This window comes from Nicotiana tomentosiformis, chromosome 3, assembly GCF_000390325.3.
Source record: "Nicotiana tomentosiformis chromosome 3, ASM39032v3, whole genome shotgun sequence".
Lineage (NCBI taxonomy): Eukaryota > Viridiplantae > Streptophyta > Magnoliopsida > Solanales > Solanaceae > Nicotiana > Nicotiana tomentosiformis.
Window position 1 is genome coordinate 6,927,645 of NC_090814.1, and position 22,416 is coordinate 6,950,060.

A 22,416-nucleotide genomic window follows, 5' to 3' on the forward strand; every position below is an offset into this window, starting at 1 on the left:
ACTGCTAACATTAATGCTAACCTGTATATGTAGACATTCTTCAACAAACTGTATAAAGCTTTTATATTTGAGTGCCCGAAGATGTGCTTGGCTTGGATCCATGGATGAGTTAAATAGGATGTTGGAATATGTATCTGGGTGTCGTCCAAATAGATGCTAATTAACGAGGATTGAGTCAACAACGTCAGATGATAGAATTGTTCCAAGTATGACAAGGTGTCATCGACTGCAACGAGTTATATTTGCAATTCCACAAGTACTGCAGAGCTTGGTCATGTGTCAAAAATACAAATAGAATGAGTAAAATAAACGAAACAAGCAAATGTTGTCATCTCTGGCATGATCTGTCTCTTCTTCATTTTTTGCAGTTGGCGTGTGATGCTAGTGTTTAAGAACCTCCATGGCGAAACAGAAGTACTGATCTATACAGAGCAGCAACATGCAGGAAACAGATGAACATGATGATCAGATCATCTAGTAAACCTATTATACCCAAAATTCCTGCAGAAAGGGAAACAAGAATCGTCATAAACTGAACAACACGGTAACGTTATTGGAGAGAAAAATTCAACCTTTACCTTCTGGGATAATGTCCACGGGGCTAAGAACGTATATTCCACTTAAAATTACCTGCAAATCAAAAAATATTTAGACAATCTATGTAAGATATAGAGATGGGAAAGGTTAACGTTAACGACTTCCATCCCTCGGCAGGTCTTTTTAATTAATTTTTGTTTTTTATTTTTCAATAAACTGACGAACACAAACTCAATTTACCAGTTTTAATTCTCCAAGTTACTTAGGAGAATTGGGTTCAAGATGACTGCTGTGAAAAGCTAAGTTGCTCGGACTCGGGTGCGGGTGTCCGATACGGGTGCGGATTAGAGGTCAGATCCTTCACGATCTAAATTTAAAGATTCGGGGATGCGGATCTAGAGGTACGGATACAGGTGCGGGGATTCGGCTAAAAATAATTCAATTATTTAAAAATAGAGTTATAAAAATATGTCTAAATTACGAGACATAATTATGTGAAAAACTTACAAGGTATTCCGAGAAGGAGAAAATATTGAACAAGAGTAGAATTTTACAAGGAAATAAAAGGAAAAGGACAGACATAGAAATTTATATATACAAGGTATTCCATTTTCTTCCATATCACCCTAACTTTTGATTTGTTTTCAAAAATCATTGTATCTGTCCCAAATTTCTTCGTTGATTTTGGTCAAAGTACCCAAAATCGGTTGACCAGATCCGACACGGATTCCACACCCATACCCACACCCACGTCGTGTCGACACGGGTACGGCACTGAAAGTGAAGAGTTCGAGCAACTTAGGTGAAAAGGACTCCATCCTAGTCTAACACCCAAGGGAGAACACAGGGAAACGCATCCTAATTTTTAAAGGGTCCTTTAGTGAATGTCGGCAAATGGTCAAACATAAACTTCAAACACTGCTAACTGTTCTTGTAGTATTCAATAAAGTGCCGATTTATGATTTTGTCATCAAACTAGCATAGGAGAGATACATAAGTGGTTCTGTCATCCCTCAGAACCTAATATAAACTAGTTTGTCACCTTCTGATTTCTATTGCACATCATCTAAAAAGTTTACACTCTTTAAAAGAGACTATTTGTGATTGACTGCATTAAACATCCAATTCAGCTAATCTAATGTGAACGAGACAACTGAAATTACATATAACTCATGGCTTGCACATCTATTTTTATTACACAACTCCCTCTATGTTCCCTCTAGTATCCAGATCATCATTCTAAAATGATGTGGCATGCAGACAGCAGAGATGTTTAGAACCTACTTTCTGCAAGAAATGCTTGACGGAAAGCAAACAAAATACCGCCATCTCTCACCCCAGCATACATCTATTATCATACTCCAAATGATAATGTACTATAGTGCCTGCTGTACTTAGACCATGACAAAAATATAGTAATGCAACAGAAGCATAGATCTTACTGTTAATGGAGAAGATTGAAAAGCTTTGAGTTGAAAGAAAATAAATTGAGATTAAAGGAAAATGTTCTACATAGAAAGATATACTACCTCTCTAAAAGAAAAGGAAACAAAAATATAAAGAAGAACAACAGAGGAGAACAAGAATGGCGAAGTGGTAGTCGGTGCAATAGGGAAGAAAACTTAACTGCCAAATAGACACGTGCCCTGATGACAAATGGAAGAGATCTTTGAGGATCTGTCATATCTCGCAGCAATCTCCTGAGGAGAAAGGGAAGATCTCGCACTCTCTGTCAAAACAAAGACCATATATCATCTTTCAACTGAGGATCAACATTTGTGGTCAGTTTACATGTTATAAGATGCACAAGGACTAATAATCGAATTCTTAACAGAAAGGTGAAACTACATTGGCTATAGATGCATCAGGCAAGTTATACACAGGGTGAAAAGAAGTACTAGAAAAATCGGAAACCTCTCAATGGAGCATGGTTCTCTTTCTCGTAGATACAACATCTTTCTTGCCCCCAGAGCCTAGCTCAAGTGGCAAATGGTGGTGGATTTGTGTCTTAGGTCACAGGTTCAAGCCCCCACACCATGCAAAGCAAAGCCTGGTATTTAAGTGGAGAAGGGTAGAGGGGTGGGCCCATTATCCATCGAGTTTCGAAGGCTGCGATTGGTCCAAAGGATCGACCCCAGACGGATTTCTCGGTCATCAAAAAAAAAATCCTAACAGGCCCTAATCTGTAGCACCCAAGTAAGTCAAAAAGTTAATGCTCGATCGATCTCCTCTGCTGGTTTCCATGAAGATGAGAATAGCGACCAGTGCATTATTCTTCGAAGGAGACAAAGATGGCTATTCATTTAAGAGATAGCATTGCAAATTTGTCAAAATAGACCTCAACAAACACAAATACGAAGCTGGAGCAGAACATAAACAAATCATTAGCCAAGTATACTAGCAGTCTGGTACAGGGGCACTTCTATGCATAGTCTTTACAGCAGTCACACCTCAACAACTGTTTCCCAAATATAACCATAAGAAACAATTTTCCAACACCCAAATGGCCAAATGAGTGGTGTCTCAACTATTCAAGGTGCAAGACAAACTCACCCTTACTAGAAACTAGTTTCCAACTCATACTCCCCCTAACTTTTCAGCCCATGCTTCCTCGAATTGTTCAAGAATGTCAACCCAAGCAACAATTTTAGGTTGAGTGCACGACTTACAATAATAGAAGAAAATAATAAAATCCTCCCCACCGCATCCCAAAAAAATGAAAAAAGAAAACAAAGAGAAAAAGGAAAAGTTGTTGCTAAAAGATTAGTTGCTGATAGAAAGTGTAGCAGAAAATCATGTGAAGAAAAGGAAATGCAATGGTGACATGCCAATTACCTGGAAAAGGCTGCTGTTATGTTGGCCAAAATGCCGGTTATAGTGTTCAATCCTTCGTAAAACCTCAGGAACTACAGGATCTCGGTGCAACCTTGATGCAGAATCACTAGGAACCAACAACGTAATTGGACGGCGACATAATGGACACTTACATGCTTGAAGGGCAGATCCATGATCCCAAACTTGTAGAATGCAATTAGCTTGAAAGGAGGAAGCCAAGGTTAGAATTTAGTACACATACTCATATTTGTGAAGGAAAGTAGCAAACATCAGCACATACCCGCAGAAAACCTTTATATAACACTAGTACGTGATGCTTTCAGTTGAATCAATTCTATGCATTCTTAATTAAGTTTATATTTAACATCTTAGTGGCACAGAAGTCCTTTAGGTATCACTAACCCAATTACTTGACAGCTATTATTATAATTAGAAAATACTATTGCACGCTAAATATTGTTTTATAAAGGGAAAGCTGTTGATTCAATAACGAGCCAAGGAAAATGTCCTCAATAACGAGCCAAGGAAAATGTCCTTGACTGCATCCAAGGAAATATTACTGATTTCCATTCCTTTTTTTTTCTTTTTTTTAGGAGAATCCTGGTAACAAGAGACATCAGAATTCTTAGAACTTCTTCACGCCTCACAGAGACATAATTTTTTACAAACTCTGATCAGCTACTGGAGTTCAGCAATTCCTAAGGTCCTCAGTAGAGGGGAATATAGGTCTAAAGAACATTCTTTTGAACAAAAGAGAGACTCTTGACAAAACAAAAAGAGAAGAGGGAAACATCAAAACCGTTTCAGGTCAAGAAGCAAAAACTAGTGTTTGGGTAACATTTAGAGGCTTCGTAATCATTTGAATATTGAGTCTTTTAAGGAAGGAAAGCATGAGATTCATTCTACCTTGCTTAGAGTCAGATCCTTCAAAATCTTTGCCACACCCATGACGACCCAACACATATTTGGTGTGGGTGCATTTAAGTGCCCTAATTGTATAAACACATACATTACATATCAAAAGTGTACACACACACACTAAAAAAAAATGATGTGTACGTATACGTATATTCAAACTGAAAAGGGATTTCTCACTCAAAGCCAACAAAAACAATCTGAGGTTTTCCATAACTAAAGAGAAAAACTGTTTAACTTCTCAATATAAGCAAGTATATTACTCTCAATTTCTCACTTTACCCCATCTTCCACTAACGCAAAAATGAAAAGAAAAAACATGGTATATCTCAAATTGAAATTGAGTTTCTCAGCCAAACCCATTAAAACAATCTGATATTTTTTTTCCAAATATCAATTACAAAAATCTGCAATATAAGCAAGTGGGTCACTCAGTAACGTTTGTTCCCATTTTCCATCAAGAGAATAAAAACCTATGAAAACAATATGTAAATTTTGCCACAATAGAATACAAGAACTGCTTAATTTCCTAATATAAGCAAATGGGGAACTCTCAATTTTTCACCATTCTACATTTCTCATCGAGAAAACCAAAAAAAAATATCTTCAACTCCAATTTCAGCAACATAATAGCAAGTTATAAACACCAAATAAATAATAAAAAAGATGAAGAAAAAAAAGAAGAACTCACCACAAAACCAATGGGAACAATTGGATTGACAAGGGACATGGAAATTGCCATGGCATATTGAACAAACATCATTCTCTGGTGGTCCATCCATTTTCCTTTTTTATACAATCACTTGCTTTTTTTCTCTTCCTCTTTCTTTATACAAATTATATGTATTTTTGTTGTGGGTTTGATTAAGCATTCAAAAAAATTCAGTGGATCCAGTAGTTCATTGTGATTGCCCTCAATGGTGTTTCGTCTTGAAACTTGGAATTTTCTTAACAAGTAAGAATTGATGAAGAAGGTCCGAAGAGAAACTTTTATTCGAAGTTTACCCCTTAGTTTTCTGAAAACTACACTTTGCTCCCTTTGGTTTAAGCTCAAAGGAAATCCTCGCAATGACAAAAATAGTCGCTTATGTTTAAGGGTATGCTCAAAATAATCCCTTTTAAGTTTGATACTCCCTCCGGTGCACAATAAGTGATTATTTTATCTTCGATAAAAGTCTAATATGTCCTTATACTATATGAAATTGAGCTCATTTGTCATTCGTTAATACTTTAGCTCAAGAATGCCCTTACCGTCACATAGTTGGTCCATGTATGCCTTTTCGAAATGGAATCCATCCAAACTAATTAATTTTTTCGTTAATTGTATTAAAGTGTATTATAAATATTATTTCTTTTTTATTATTACAAACACTAGTTTGAGTTGATTCCGTTTCGAAAATGGCATATATGGACTAATTATGTGACTGTAAGGGCATATATGGACTGACTATGTGATGGTAAGGGCATTCTTGAGTTAAAGTATTAACGAAGGGTAAATGTGCTCAATTTCGTATAGTACATGGGCATATTTAAACTTTTTCCGTTTTATCTTTGACACACCCGTTAAGAAAATACGAAGTCCTAGAGAAAAAAAAATGTATTCACTAAATTAACCTTAATTAATTGTTACATTGACTATGTGACGGTAAGGGCAAATTTTAAAAAATAAAATTAATTTCTTCTTGATTATGTAAATAGACATTTATTTTGGACCAAAATAAAAAGGTAAAATGATTACTTATTTTGGACCAAAATAAAAAAGTAAAATGATTACTTCTTGTGGACTGGAGGGAGTAAAACTTAATAGTTCTGGTCTCCGTGAAACTTAAGGAACTCTATTTGTTAGATTTGATAATAACTATGATAAAAAGATTTAACGTTAATAACATGTTTAGCCAAGTTTCTAAAATCTGCTTATTTTGAGAAGTGCTTTTCACAAAAGTGTTTTTCAAAAAAGAATACTTTTGGGGAGAAGTAGTTTGTGTTTGGCTATTTAATTTAAAAAGTACTTTTGAGTAGTAATTAGTGTTTGACCAAACTTTTAAAAAATATTTCGAAGTGTATTTTTTTCAAAAGTGCTTTTCAAAAAGTGCCTTTGAAGCGAAATTATTTTTTTCTGCTTCTCAAAAACTGCTTCTACTTCTACTCAAAAGCACTTTTTTTCTTTTCAAAGGTTTGGCCGAACACCTAAAAAAAACACTTTTAACAACAATAAAAAAAGCAGCCAAAGAAACTTGATCAACCAGGCTATAAACACTTGGAAAGCTCTATCAAATCTTTCAAAATGCATAATTAAAATTGCACTAGAAACAAAAAAATTATACAAAAAAAAGTAAAAATTAGACGTTAAAAAACTACATCATACTCTAGAAATATACCAAAAATAACAAAAACTACAAAATCATTTATACCTATATATGTGAGATTATACCTCTAAATTTTCTTTTTTTTACGGTTCCCGTCAAATTCAATAGACAAAATTCGTTAAATTTTTCACAGACCAAAAGTGTTAAGTTTATACAAACTTAAAGGAAGAAAATTACTATGAGCATACTTAAAGGAAGACTACCCTCATATAGAAAGGACCATTTTTGTCATTTTCTCCGTATCCTCCTTGTGCATATTTTTTCAATTCTTTTATGTGCTATGTTAAAGCTAATTATTAGAATCTTAAGTAATATTTAAAAATAAATTACTAAAAATTAATTGAATCGTACCAATAAAAAAAATAAGATTATTGAGACGATAAGAAAATATTTAATTTTGATTATACATAATAAAGTAGCCAAAAATTTGATATGGAATAAAAATAACGTAACTCATTGAACAAGCCATTTACACTTCTCAGTTCAGTAAAACATTGGAAGGTTTAAGTTTGTAGTATTACCTTTCTATCACTAATTGCCAAAAGAAGTCAAAAGTTTTCATGTGTTGTAAATAACTTATTTACTAAGTAATAGTAGTACATATTTTAAATAAAATTAATAGTTCAGAATAAGTGATATGTTTGCCAGTATTGAAAAAGTTAATAAAAAATAATAATATCTCTTCAATATAAAATAAATTAGAATTGATTACATGAATTCTTACTAACTACTTTTAACTATATAACAACAATTACACCAAGCAGTAACACTTTCACACTATCAAAGCTTAACAAAAAACAAGAACAAAAACTGTAGTCTCAGGGGGAGCTAGGCCTTCGGATACGGGTTCGGTTGAACCCAATAACTTTTGTCCGAACCCTTTATTTGTTTTAAAAAAATATTAAATTATGTACAAATTGTTGATTAACAGAGGCGGAGCCACAATCCTGTTTGCGGGTTAGGCCGAATCCAGTAGCTCTTCTTCAAACCCTGTATTTGTATTAAGAAATTTAATGAATATATATAAAATATTAATTTAGAACCCACTAACTAACTGGATTATAATTTCAAACTTCATAAGATTCAAATACTAGCTCTGCATTAGAATAATTAACTCAAAAATTTCAAATTATGGCTCCAACTTTTCTTTTTTAGAAATGTTAAAAAGTATTAAAACGTTCATCTACATATATAATGTTTGATTCGTTTTCAAACACTGAGCGAGAGGCAGTCCAGTGAAGATGAATGTCAGCTTATCTTTTCCTCATCCATCAACCTTTAGTAAAACACAATTGGTGCAGCCCAACTCCACCACTATTTTATTTTGCTTCTCCTCCTTTCCATTTCATTCTGTTCGCAGAATTCCTCAGTTAGATAAGAAACGATGTCGTTTTGTCACTTGTGCTTCCTCCTTACAGCTGCCACTTCTTCCCTTCCCTATTGACCAGGTGAATATTACTTTTATTGTTTTTCTCATCTGGGTTCTCTTTTTCTTTCACTTTTGGGGCGTTTCTCATTTGAGTTTTCTCCATTTAGTATATCATGTTTACTCCCTCTATTCCAATTTGTTTGATACTATTTTGTTATTAGTCTGTTCTAAAAATGAATGATAGATATCTATATTTGGAAACAACTGACTTAGTACCATTTTACGTCAATGAGAAGCTTTTATAGTCGTATAAATCTTGTGTCATATTTAAGATCACAACTTTGAAATAAACTATAGTCGCACAAATGTTATGACATCATTAAGACTACACGCTTTGGGAATCTTCATTTCTTTCTTAAAATTCGTGTCGAATCAAACTATACCAAACAATTTAGAATGGAGGGAGTTTATATTTTGTAGGGTCTTTTCTAAATTAAATATTTAAGTTACATAAATTTTGGTTTATCATTTTCTTTAAGTACACTGGAGAGGTTAAGTACTGAGATTTTGCATTTTTCTGGTCAAATTTGTGGCTATTTGCAACCAATAGAAAGCTCAAGCTAAAGAATGTTTAGTGTGCAAAGGCGGAGCCACGATTATAAGTTTATGGGTTCTGAATTGTAGAATGACGATTTCAAATGTTAATGACTTGGTTCTAAAACTTAATATTTGTACATATTTAATGAATTTCTTAACATAAAATACACTATTTGAGCAAAAACTACTGGGTTCGGCCGATCCCACAGCTCAGCTTCTGCCTCCGCTCCTTTAGTGTGTATTTTTATCTTAAGGTTGATAGTGAAAATAAGTAAAGATAGTCACTCTAGGAACTCTTTGTTATGCAGGTATTAGTCCCTTCAGAGACAAAGACACTACACTTGTATGAAGCAAGATACTTGGCGCTGTTAGAGGAGGTGCACGATATAAACTTTTCATCTTCATATGTGATATTTAAGATAATGATAATGGTTGAGTATTTTCTTATCATTCTCTAATACTCATATTTGAGTTATGACATGCTAATATGTTTTATTTGTATATACGCGAATAACTCATTGCTTATGGCTACATAACTATCTAGATAAAACAGCTGCAAGCTTTCTGTATTAATGATTGTTTCAAAAACAATTTCCTACTATTTCACCACCTGCACAATGTGCTTGCGTCGTAGATACTTTGATCCCCTCGACAGTCTTTGCATGAGAGAATTATTGGTATAAAATGTGAAATAGATATTGTTTGAAATTCGGGAAGAGAAGCAATCAATCCATCATATTCTCTTGAACAATAGCATTTTGATGAGCAGTGATTATCAAAACATTCTACATTAATCACAGTTTTTTTCCTCCTCATTGCTGCAGTCTCTTTTCAAGAAGAAGAAGTTTTTTGTGCACTTTGTTCTAGATCCTATAGCCATCAATGATACATCAGGAGAAGCATCTTTTGCTGCTAGATACGGTTGCTTGGTTGCAATAGAGAAAGTTAGTTTTCTTACTTTGCTGCTGTAACATTTATCAAACAGAACCCAAAGTTAAAGAGAATCTTCACTTTGCTATGCAGGTTGAGAAATTGGAGATTGGTGCATTAGTCTCTATTAGGGGTGTAGGCCGTGCCAAAATTCTGAAATTTGAACAGGTAAGCTCTTTGTCACTATTAAAGGTTTTTCTAATTGTTGTATCCCAAATAATGCCTTTCTAGCTTGTAAGTTAATGAACACAATATTCATTTCTCCAGCATGCTATCATAAGTACCTGATATAGTAACTCCGCTATTTGGTGTTGACGCATTTTTTTTATCTGGACTACGTGGTGGTAGAAAGAATCACTCAACCTTTTTAACCATTTCAAAGGAGTCGGAATAATGAGTTTTCTACAAAATGATTCCTTTTTGTATTGCCTCATTTATGTATTGTACTGTAATAATTCAACACTTTCAACACCTGAAAAGGAGCTGGACTAGTGAGTTTCTACCGATAAAGTTGTCTTTACTCTTTGCCAGTTATGCGCAACGTACGTTTTAAGAAAGTTGAATCTTGGCACTCTACATGTGTGCTCCTTTTTTCCCCAAAAGGCCGTAAAAAAATGTATTTGTTAATTTAAGTGTCATACTAGAAACAGTTTCAGGAGATGTCAAAAAGTAGGATATGGAGCGAGGTAATGACCAATTTATCTTATGCAATCAATGTTCAGCTTAGTGATGGGAAATAGTAGGAGATGTTATTTTTGATGTTATAAGTAATTATAGAATCTTTATTAATCTGTTTCTGTCAGCAATCATTCGCTATAAATATTAACTTAAGTACTGCAGACATTCTTATGCTCACAATCAGAATATCCAAGCAGGTCTTCACTTTGACATAATTTGTAGGCAGAACCATACTTGACAGGTGCAGTCATACCACTGCTGGACGACACTCCACACAATGATACAGAACTAAGTTCCAAAGTTTTGGAGATAAAAGAAGCTCTCCGTAATTTGAATAGCTTGGAAATAAAGCTAAAGGTTCTCCCTTCTCCCTTCTCTCTTCTCTCTGTGTGTCAGTCTGTTTGTCTTCGGGAAGAATGCACTCTCTTAAAAGTTTCAAAAGTTTGTTCCTTTTTATGAAGTACATTGCGACAAATGCACAAGTCTTTGGCATTGATGCTATTATATTGTTCCATCTTGTTTAGATTATTCCATATTCTTCTGCCTTCTGTAGAAGTTTAGCAGATACTTTATCTTGTTATGTTTGCTCACAGTGGCTCCTTTTTGTTCAGAACTTTTAACAAGCTAGCATAGGTTCATTCATGTTGCAAATTTACTTGAATTAAACAAAGTTTTGGCAATGAAAGGTTGAGTTCTCACTTGGGCTGGGCTGAAAATGTGAAAACTTAAATACCATATATTTCTCCAGGCTCCTCAAGAAGCTTTGTTGCAAACTTTAACTGCAAACTCTTTGAAATGGTCTGAGAAGACACCTGTTCCGGATTGCGACAACAGCTTCATTCCACCTTTCGCTGAGCTTGTATCCTTTGCAGCACTTCAACATGTTTCTGGTAAGTAGTTCAGTCTCCAAAGATATCTATACATTATGTACTATCCTCATCTAAGATTTGACACAGCTTCTGAATAGAATGGTAGTATGTTTCTTACAGGTCCAGCTATAATAATTATAAATGGGAGTGCAATATTTCAGATTAGTTTCTTCAAACTGCTGCATAGTTTGACTAATTTAAAAGCTGACATTCTGCATATATTTAAGCTCTAGGTTTGGAACAGGATTATTGCCATCTGCTTGTTTAGATTCAGCAATTCCTGTTTAAATAACTGCTGCATTCTGAAGTCTGTCAAGCTTTGTTAGTTTGATCTAAACATGCGGACGTGTAATCACTGTTCGTCCAAAACTCAACATTGCACTAACGTGAAACAACTCGCATTGAATTGGAATGTCCCCTTGGATTGAACTATTATATGCCTTTGAACCAAATTTAGTTGGGCAAACCAAAATCTGGACTATTGTTTTGCCTCCTCTTATCTACCTTACCAAATGTCTAATATAGGACAGACAGCGCCTAGGTGAGGTAAAGTTTAGTTCCTATCTAAATATACTGAAACACGCAAGTTAGTTTCGGGTTAGAGCAATTCAAAATAATACTTGAAGGAATGTAACAGAGACAACACTTTCCAAGTTATCAGATGAACATCAATACTCCCATTTGTCATTCCTTTTTTTGTGTTTCAATTTACCTAAACATATATTTAGATCTGTGCCTAAACAAAGGGGAGTTTTAGAAAGATCCCTACTCTCCTAGAGTATAGGGTGTCGGGACAACCAAAGGGACTATATTTATTAGTAGCCAGAAACATTTCTTCTCCATTCTTGTTTCTATGTTGAACAAAAGAGAAGGTTACTTCTCGATCCTCGTCAATATCTCTCAACCAAAAGGGTAATCCTTTTGTCCCAAAATATTCTTTCAAGTTGCATGCATTAGATCTGCAATAGTGGTACAAGATATAGGACGGCATATGTAGTTATGAATTTTGATGATGGAAACCATAAAGAGCAGTCTGACGTTCAAGAAAGCAAATTGATGATCAAATATATTCCCTACTTATTTTCAATCTTGCCCACAGGATCCTCCGAGTCAGAGTTGCAGAAGCTGCAAAAAAAGAAGTTGAGAGCAATGGACATCAGGGATACCCTAGAGAGGCTTGAAGAGTCCATAGGATATGTGCAAGAAAATATTTCCTTGGTAGCAGCCAAGCTCGCAATTCAATCTTTAGATTCCCGTTCGTGAAGGAATTGCTAAACAAGGTTCCTATCTACATGAAACTTTGCATGAAATGTTGAACTAGGTTCCTGTTGTGAGCGTTAAATTTGGTTGAACGAAAGAGATGCCGTATAAACATCATAACATGGTCGTGTGTATATTTGTTCAGCAAAGGATCATGAAAACACGCTACAAAATGTTTGGCAAGGGACGTTACAGGTCAATCTATGCATATTCAAGTTGAAAGAAGAGCCTCAACAGTTTCATCAAGAAAACAAGGACAGTTATTAGGAATGTTAATATCATTAGTTCACTTTATATGAGCAAGACTTTGGCATTTGAAGGAAAGCGAAGCATGTAATATTCACAAGTTAATGTTACATCATTTCTACTTTCAGAATGTATCTTTTTTTTTCTAAAGTTGTTCTGCAAGTTGCTGATTAATTCAGTGATTCTTATGCCATGGAATTTGTATATGGTTTTAAAGAAGCTTACAATTGTTCCAGATTTGAACTTTATCAATGACTATCCTTGCATTTACTATGTACTGGTACGAATCCTTATACAAGAAATGTGTCGTGAATACGATTCACAATTAAGTGCAAATTATTAAGTTGCCAATATTAACCACTAGATGTTGGTTAGTGTTTATTAAGAGAAAATTATGAGGTTAATAATTGATTATTTTGTTTCTTAAAGGTTGAAAATTCTTTAAAGCGACTACCTTTTAAATAAAAAAGAAATATGAAAAATCTAATCCTCCCTCCTATTTTGAAAGGTAAGTAGTTGAGTACTGTTTCAGTTTTCCTACTGATTAAAGAAGGCCCTTTCTACTATGGGAAAAGTAATCAAATGACCAGTTATAGCTTTGTTTTAGTATGACCATCGATAGCAAAGCAAAATATCTTATTGCAGACAAAGATAAGGTCAGTCAACATCAATCAAACCCTGTATCCCAAATTGTTCGCGGGTTAGACTATTTTAAACTGATATTATTATAATTTTTTTATATTAGCGTCCGGGTCAACTTGCACACAATTCCACTATTCTATCAAATAGCTGCCAGTCTGCCACCTCTACCAGCACGAGTCTCGGGTAACTCTATCCATCAATGCTTAAGTATTTGGCCAGAAATTACCTAGTGTTTTTTTCCCACAATTATAGTTCTTTATTTTAACAATGAGTTGAAAAAAGAAAAAAGCAAAGAAAAGACAACATTGATGAGTATCATTTGTGCTGAGATATTTCACATTTGAGGCTCTCATTGTTGAAGGCAAAGATATTTTCTCCATGCCATGCATTATTATTGTCCACTAGCCACCTTTCTCTTTTCTCTGTATTTAGCACATTAATATCTTCACCTGCTTTACCAAAACAAGAGAGTTGGAAAAATGGAGTCAGCCCTTCTGTATACAGCTCCAGCAACTGCAAGTAGTAGCAGCAGCCTCCTTAAAAGGAGGGGGACATTCTTGCCACCAGTTGATGCTCCATTTCATCTTCCACTTTCGGTAGGTTTTACTGGCTTTTGCTATGATCAGTTGAACACCCTTCGTCGAGAAATTATATTGTGTATACAGGTCAAATATTACTTCTTATAGTTATACTTATACATATATATTAAATCTTAAACACCTTTAGCGAAATTTGTATTTAGCTTCATTGCAAAATTGGGGTATGAAAAGCAGAATGCTACAGGCTAATTCAGGAATTTAAGTCAATAATTGCAAAATACACACTACACTCGCTTTCTATGCTAGTCTACTAGTGATTTCTTGATAGCTGCTGATGTTATCAATCTGAGAACTCCCTTCTTTTATTTTCTTCTCAATTTTTTCCAATTTTTTGTACTGTCCATTCCTCTTTCTGTTGTTGTCACTTTACTTAGCAGGACTATCTCTAGCTGATTTGACGGATGCCCATTTTATAAATATGATGGAATAGGCAATGACCATAACAAGGGAACAATAGTGCCAATTGGACTTGGATTGTTACTCTCGCTTTAAAATTTAACATGATTGTCGAGTGGAAACTTTTGAATGATGATGTAATTGAAAGAATAAGTCTTGTTAATTTGAGAATACAAGACCTGGATTTCTTTTAACTTTGAATATATGATGTTTCGATTGAGGGCACTCTCACCAAAGGCAACAGGCCTACGGACATATAGAATATTACGTAAATTTGCTGGTAAATTAAGCGATCCTAGATCTGGAAATAGGTACTGATCTTGAAAATCTTAATTACTTTTGAATTTCCTAGTGTACCTTAAACCAATCAGAGAAAACATATACGTTATGCATGTAAACAAAGAAGAGACAAAGTTGTGGCTTTTCAAGTTGTAACTTCAGTTCATGCTGATAATGTGTGTTGTTTAAGTTGATAATTGTCGAGAAAGGGCCGACTGTCAAGCTTCAGTTATTGTCCAGAAAAGCTACGTCAAGTGTTGGGGGTTTTCATTATCCTTCAGAAAGCCTAGGAAATGCAAAGTCTTTAGCTGTAATGTGAAAGTAGAGGATGAGGCTTGTGAATTGGTTAACGGAGTTGAGCTTTCCATTGGGGATGGAGTTGATAGCATCGATGCTTATCTTTGCAACGCGGTAAAGAACAACAATGGTACTGGCATTTTGCTCCTATCTGATATCTTTGGATATGAGGACTCATTTACCAGAGATTTTGCATATCGTGTTGCATGCAATGGGTACAAGTAAGTAATTTAGTCCTTCTATTCCTTTTCTATTTGAAAGGTGTCTCGTTTGGTTGCCTTACTTCATACCATGTGCAAGAAAGTGATGCAAACAAGCAACCTCGGTCATGAACATTTCTCCTTCTGGGTTCTGATTCTTTTTGTAGAATATTAATAATGATTTGTGACTTCATTTTACATATCAGGACACATAAAAGATAACTATAAGTAACCGTTCATGAAAAGTGAGATTAGTAACCTGAAAAATAAGACAGATACGTTCTATCTTATACGTTGTCAGTGTGTGTAAGTTATATTCATTAGTAATATTGTTTTCAGCTTCATTGTTATGTCAACCCCTTTTAGTTAGGAATTGAATTGAATTCCTTCTGTTGTTTGAAGGTGTTTATTGAATAATTTTGCAGTGTTCTGGTACCGGATCTGTTTCGTGGCAATCCATGGGGAAAGGACCAACCTCAGGCTTCGTTTGAGCAATGGCGTGGTAGCCTAGACAAACAACGGGTTGTGAGAGACATCCTCACATCGACAAAATGGATGGTCAATGAATTTGTGGCTGCAGGAATCTCAAAGAAGCTTGGCATCATTGGATTTTGCTTTGGAGGTGGCTTATTAATAGACATATTGGCCCAAGACCAGGGTTCTCAGTTTGGTGTTGGGATCTCATTCTATGGCACACGGACTGACGTATCTGTTGCTAGCAAGATTAAGGTTCCACTACTACTCATTGCAGGTGACAACGATTCACTTTGTCCTGTAAATGTATTGAAGGAGATTGAGAAAAATGCCAATGGTTGCAGAATGGTGGTTTTTGAGGGACGGGGTCATGGTTTTGCCCATCGACCTCAATCTTTAGACGACGATAAAGATGCAGAAGAGGCTTTCTTGATGATGAGAAACTGGCTGCATGATGGCTTAGTTTCTGAAAATTGATACTATTGCTGTGAATAGTCTTATTTGGTGAAATAAAATTCTTGCCAATTCGATACTTCCTTTATTTAACTCTTATCAAGTATAAGAAAATCTCATTTCAACAACATCTGTAGAAATTATTCACTGACAGAAAATAACAGAAAGTGGTTGATAATCAGGCCTTGTTCAGCTTATGACAGATAGTCAGATATATTAATGCCATAAAGCTAAATATTCATTAGGCATTTTTTTATCGACTTGAGCCGAGGATCAATCGGAAACAGCCTCTGCACAAGGCAGGAGTAATGTCTGCGTACGTTCTACCCTTCCCAGACCCCACTTGTGGGGAATACATGGGTATGTTGTTGTTGTTTGTTGTTGCAGTCTTTTCGATTGATGCTTTCTTTTGTCCATAGGTGGCATCAAATTCCATCTTAAGCTTCCAAGATAAATTGGCATCATTTTATAAAAAGACAGCCGAAACACTAATTCCAAAAAGCATATACTCTAATACAACATAGATATCCTTGCAGCTAGTACTAATTATTCAATGCTAAAATCGAACACTATAAGCAATCTATGACTATAAATTTCAACACCTCAATTGCTTTGAACATCCACATCACTAGTACAAGTATTACAGAAGGGACTAATTTAAATTTTTGGATCCATGGCTAAGAAAATCTCAGTTGCCTTGCTTTTCATGGTTTTTGCACTTTGCTTCTATTTCAGCACCAGCCAGTTGACTGAGAGTCATGTTGAAACTCCGGGAACCATTGAGTCAAGTGACTTAACCAAGAAATACACTGTGAATTTGAACTTCCCAAGAACAAGAAATCTGTTGACTACAGTAGAATGTCCTTGCCCTGATTGCTCTTGCATGACTAGCACAATAGATGAGAAAGTTGAATGCCCTTGCCCTGATTGTTCTTGCATGTCCAACTCAAAGGAAACAGATCAAGGCCATTGAACAAGACCTTAAGATAGGAATCCCAATGTCATGGATTGTGGTTTTCTGAAACAAAACAAAAAAATGCTATGTTTGCTCTTGTGGTTCTTGATTGCTGTAACACAAAATAAGTAGTTGTACTTCTGGTTCATCACCTCAGATGCTATAAATAAATAATACTCCATTTCATGTTTGCTTCTATTTTCATGAATATTGTGAACCTTATGGATATATTGCCTCATTTTTTTTGTTCAGACCATGCTCTTCTTTTAATAGGAAACTGATGAATTAGAAATAAATTCTTATAGCCCTCCAGATTACTCAACACACGAATTAGTTTTGCACTTCAATCTTATCCCCTATTGTTAAAATATCTGCTAGAATATCATTGACAGTGGAAAATAGAATATATAACAAAATTTTAATTGATATTGTGATAGTTCTATACACACTACTCTTGATATCTGTCAGAAATTAAAGTTATTTGTTCATTTCTGACTCTCTTTTTTCAGTTTCTACGCAAGTGGCATTCTTTTTCTAATTATAGACATTAGTATAATTAGGTTTGGTGCAAGTAGCTAAATGCAGGTAAAAGGGAAGACAACTGCAACAATTTAATTAATCTTAAGTCAACTCAACGTTTGGAACAATTTAATTCTAGAAAATATGACTACAAAAGACCACAAATTTCATATTCACTCATTTATTCCTCTTTTTGCTTTCTGTTGAACTTCTACTGCATAGATGGTCTAAAGTGTTACAATCAAAGACAACGCAAAGGTACAGAAACACAGCGATTCCGCCTGGACTGGAAGCGTAGACTTTATACTCTCTCCCTTCTATTTTATTGTGTTTGATTAGATACAACAACAACAAACCCAGTGCAATCTCACACGTGGGGTCTGAGTAGAGTAGGTATGAAGGTAGACCCTAGGCTCAAGAACAGTAAAAATGACACAATAAACAAATATTAACAATGGCAAGGAAATCATCATCATATTATACTAAAAGTGGGAAGACCTTAAGGGTAAAGTTGAATTACCAAAATGTACATCAAAAATTAAACGACACTATTACCCCTCATCTGAATACTATTTCTATAATAATTTCTGGTACTAAATAGTAAATTATCCTCCAATAAATGATAAGTGAAATAATTAAATGGAAAGTTAATCACATATTAATCAATTCATTATGTTCAAAAAATTAAAAAGTCGAAAAAAAAATCTTAACATATATTCAATTCTTCTGATCTATCTAATGACCATTTATCCTTTATATAGTAACTGATGCATTTAAGAAAGAAACCCATAAGTTAGAAACATGTAGAATCTCTCTCTCTCTCTCTCTCTCTATATATATATATATAATTGAGAGGGAAAGAGTGTTGATGTGGTACTTCTCAAAAGCTAGAAATTCCATTTATCTTTACCCACATTATTTTGGATTATTCTGTTATTTTAGCCGTTTACCTCATTAGTTAACCATTTAGCCAAACGTTTCATTGACTCACTTATTGAGTCACAATTAAAGCACCGTTTCAAAGCTTCCCTCTACCTTTTCAATTATACGTTCGCTTTCCCTAAGAAAGCCAAAAAAAACTTGACTTCCTCTTCTTCCCATTAGTCTACTTAATTATGCGTTTTTTATTTTCTTCTTTCTCACACACAATTTCACATACATTTACATTTGTATATTAGAAAATACAGATGCATTACATAGCATCAGTGGAAGAAGGATCGAAGAAACAGAGCACAAAAAGAGTTAGTAAAGATTGTTTGATGAATTAATTGTAATGGAGTCCTTTTTTTTAAATGATACAATTCAGGAGAGGATTTGCAGGGAAAAAAAGAAGAGAAATTGGAGCCTGGAGGCATGATGATGCACATGGGAAGACCGGCAAGAATAAGATTTTTGGTAAATAGTATTACAAGTAACCTTTTTTATTTTCTTCATGTTAAAGATCAGATTTTATTTCGTATAGATAAATTTCGTGATACTATAATTAACGTAAAAGAATTAAAGTAGACTCTTTTATAAGTATTCTCACATTTTCTAATTATTATATTATCCCTCAAACATTTTCTTTTATTCTATTTAGATTACTACAAATGAGCAATATTAATGTGATTATATGAAGTTGTCATGATTTATAATTTACAATTTACATGGTAACATCATAGGTTTGAACTGTTTTGTTACATATTTTTTAAAGTCTATATTAATTATGTGAAAGGATAAATAATTTTGAAGTGTTAGTGGAACAGAAAGAAACAAGAACTCAAAAGAATTCGACTACACACTTTTTCCTCCATGCTTATATGTGAAACAAAAAAAAATTATCTTGAAACAAAAGAAGCAATTTTGAATGTTTTCTCAGAGAATTACGAGAAAATAAAACTTCATAGGCATGAAGAGGGTGAAGGGATGGGCCAAATTTTCTGTCTTTTTCAGTAACCGTAGAAAAGAGGAGAGAAAAAGGAAATAGTTGTAGGAAAAGAAAGAAAAAGAATAAAAAAATGATAGACGATAAAGAGATAGTATCATTTTTGCTCGAATGAGAACCTTATTAATTTAGGGGTTGAATAATATCATTATTTAGTTGGTAATATCATTATTTCTTTCTACTTTTTTTTACTAATAATTCCTTTTTTATTATTTTCTTTGTAATATTTTCCTGTTTTAATTCTTCATATGCAATTTTTTCCTTGTACATTTCAACTTTTCTTCATATACTTTTGCATATTGTATTTTGTGTGTTTCGAAAAAGTTTTAGATCAATAAGCAATTTCATAAAATAAATGCTTGAAGTAATCATTCATTTATTTTGGTACAAGAACACATATTATCTTACAATAGATTGACTTTATACATTTCCTTTGTCCCTTCATATTTTTTCCATCGCTTTAACATATATAATTATTATTTTTTCGGATTATTTTAGAAATTTTTTCACCCGATCTATTATTGTCAGGTAAACTACTACACCATTTTCATGATAGACAGACATATCACCAAGTAAAACACATCTATAGAAGTTAGAAAGTATAAACTTTTATTATTTCTATTTTATGATTTCAACTATACATATTATAATAACTATCTAATGGAAATTTTTTAAGTTTCTTTACTATCTCTTGTGTATTTTAGTGGATTTAAAATATATAGTATGTTTTGCGGTTTGAAGATTGGGAATGATTATATAATATATTGCTTTGAATGTTTTTTCATAGTCTGCTAGAATTTGCTTTTTAGTAAGTTTGTTTACGTCAGTACAATATATACTAACTGTAGTAAAATTATTAATATATATAAGTGCGTGGATACTTTGAAAGCTAAAAGTAGATGTTTGTAGTACTAAAAGTTAATGTTGGATACTTTGAAACAAATGCTTCAAAAAGAAACTGCTAATGTGTCTTTATTTTAATAAGTTATATATCTCTTTAATATAGGGTTAAGAAGGTGCTAAGCAAGTACTCTTGCTCCTTTTTCATTTTTCCTAAATACCTTTCTTTTTTAAGAAAATTTATTTTTGTAAATACATACAGATATGGAATTTTTATCTCTTATATGTCAACTATATTTATAAGATAACATTTGGCAAATTTATTGATCTCTTTTATAATCGCGCGAAGCGCGGCATATTCACTAGTTTATAATATACAGGAATTGAGTTTAAATTAGTTGAAGACACCTCCTTCAAAGTGAAAACATCTAAAATAAAAGGTTGAAAGACTAAAATATCATATAAAGTTGAGCACATTTTGTCTTTATAAACGGATAACACTCAATAAATAACGCTATAACATATTTTGTGGTATGTATACCAAAATGTAAGAGCACTCATAATTATGATAAGGCTGTTGAGTTTTTCCAGTTGTACCAATATGAACCGATCACCTTTTATTTGGTTCATCTGTAAATGTATTTTTTTTAATCCTTTAAGGGATTTAATTCACACGGAACGTGGTATGAAATTGAAGCGTTACATTGTATATACATTGGGAATCCAACTAAATAATAGAGTATGAATGGTCTTTAATAAAGTGTTTTTGTCATTTTTTACTCTAGCTTTATGTAGGTGATTATTTTGCTGCAAGTCTTTTGCAATATCTGCAGTATCCATCAAATTTCTCTCACATCAACCGTTTAGGGTTGTGCATTTGGATCAGATATTCGAGAATCCGACCCGATCAGCTCAATTCAAATTTTCGGATTTCAGATTTCGGATATTTGGATCAGATATGAATTATGTTTTTTTAAAATTTCGGATATTCGGATCGGATTCGGATTGGTATAATTTTAATCCGATCCAATCCGAAATCCGAAATTATTAGAACATGTATAAATTTAGGGTTAGATCTTATTTCATCGAGCCTCTCTATCTCTAAGTTCTCTTTAGAGAGACTACTGCTCTATTCGTCTTCTCTGTATTCCGACTATCGGCAGCGACCGGACGATACCTCTTCCTTTATCGACTCGAATAATCCTATGAATTCAGCTTGCCTAATCTTTCGGCAGAAATCTTTTGGTATGAAACGATCTAAAGTTGTTACTAAATGAAGATCTAAATCATGCTTGCATTTTATGCATTATAAGATCACTAATTGCCTTTTATGTTGCTAAGGTGTGTGTTGAATTTTTTTTTTCTGTTGTTGGTACAGAATGGATGAAATAGTGCATGGTCAGAGAGGATGGAGGGAGTTGACTGCGTTACGGGATAGATTAGCAATAGCCTTAATAATACGCACAATCCGATCCGACAATCCAAAATAGTTATCCGATCCAAACTTTAAAATCCGATCCGATGTTAATTCGGATTGTATTTTGTAGAATCCGAAATTTCAATCCAAAATGTGCTAAATCCGATCCGATCCATGCACAATCCTAGCACCAATAACTATAGTTAGAGGTATTCTTTAAATTTTCTATTAGAATAATAATTTTATATGTTGATTAAATATATTTTCGTTTGTCAATGTTTACTTCTGAACAAATACTCCATCTTATAATTATTGATAATTAATTATTTTCAATTGGAAAACAAGTTCTTGAAGTGCTTCGAATTAGATAATTTCCTCTTACAAATTCTTAGAGAATGTAAGATAAGCATGCGAGTAGATGTATGTTTTATTTTTATTTTTCCTTTGCAAAAAATACCTTTTCAGCTAACTATTGTAGGTTAGACAATTATCTTGGTTCTATGTGGCATCAATAAAGAACTTACATCAAGAACGTGGTCTATGACAAGATGACAGATTTGTACCTCATAAAATCAAAAGTAATATAATAAAATATAGTATCTAACTAACAAACTTTAGTTATTCTTTGTTGCATGTTCACATGAAATGTAGGAATTTTGAGTTCAAATTCTTGAATTATAACTCAAACAATTTTCTAATGTTTATATGACTTCTAAAATATTTGTATAAATTTGGGATACACGTGCAATGCACGTGTCGATGACTAGTAAGATAAAAGAAACAAATAGCATAGCATGTAATAGCAGAGAAACTAGGAAT

The 22,416-nt window shown here is 33.7% G+C and overlaps 3 protein-coding genes and 1 long non-coding RNA gene across 5 annotated transcripts; 3 read left to right on the forward strand and 1 right to left on the reverse strand.

Annotated features, from left to right (window-relative positions):
• Positions 1-170: 170 nt before the first annotated feature.
• LOC104098567 (uncharacterized) lies at positions 171-5,251 on the reverse strand. The gene is made up of 5 exons (XM_009605337.4): positions 4,979-5,251; positions 3,373-3,572; positions 2,165-2,266; positions 579-630; positions 171-501 (listed from the first exon to the last, which is right to left on the reverse strand). The coding sequence occupies exons 1-5, from the start codon at positions 5,067-5,069 to the stop codon at positions 389-391; spliced, it is 558 nt and encodes a 185-aa protein (XP_009603632.1). The 5' UTR covers positions 5,070-5,251; the 3' UTR covers positions 171-388.
• A 2,605-nt stretch (positions 5,252-7,856) lies between these two features.
• On the forward strand, positions 7,857-12,872 carry LOC104098568 (uncharacterized). Its single transcript, XM_009605339.4, has 8 exons — positions 7,857-8,101; positions 8,928-8,996; positions 9,444-9,563; positions 9,643-9,717; positions 10,450-10,584; positions 10,976-11,117; positions 12,196-12,376; positions 12,502-12,872. The coding sequence occupies exons 1-7, from the start codon at positions 7,895-7,897 to the stop codon at positions 12,357-12,359; spliced, it is 912 nt and encodes a 303-aa protein (XP_009603634.1). The 5' UTR covers positions 7,857-7,894; the 3' UTR covers positions 12,360-12,376; positions 12,502-12,872.
• A 760-nt stretch (positions 12,873-13,632) lies between these two features.
• Positions 13,633-17,095, forward strand: LOC104098569 (uncharacterized). The gene is made up of 3 exons (XM_009605340.4): positions 13,633-13,840; positions 14,759-15,036; positions 15,441-17,095. The coding sequence occupies exons 1-3, from the start codon at positions 13,724-13,726 to the stop codon at positions 15,964-15,966; spliced, it is 921 nt and encodes a 306-aa protein (XP_009603635.1). The 5' UTR covers positions 13,633-13,723; the 3' UTR covers positions 15,967-17,095.
• A 1,184-nt stretch (positions 17,096-18,279) lies between these two features.
• Positions 18,280-21,950, forward strand: LOC117277314 (uncharacterized). 2 transcript variants are annotated; one of them, XR_011414576.1, is made up of 3 exons: positions 18,310-18,811; positions 20,966-21,425; positions 21,559-21,950. It is a non-coding gene; the product is annotated as an uncharacterized lncRNA (long non-coding RNA). The 2 variants fall into 2 exon arrangements; XR_004507589.2 differs by lacking the exon at positions 20,966-21,425 and having other exon boundaries at positions 18,280-18,811.
• The last annotated feature ends 466 nt before the right edge of the window (positions 21,951-22,416 follow it).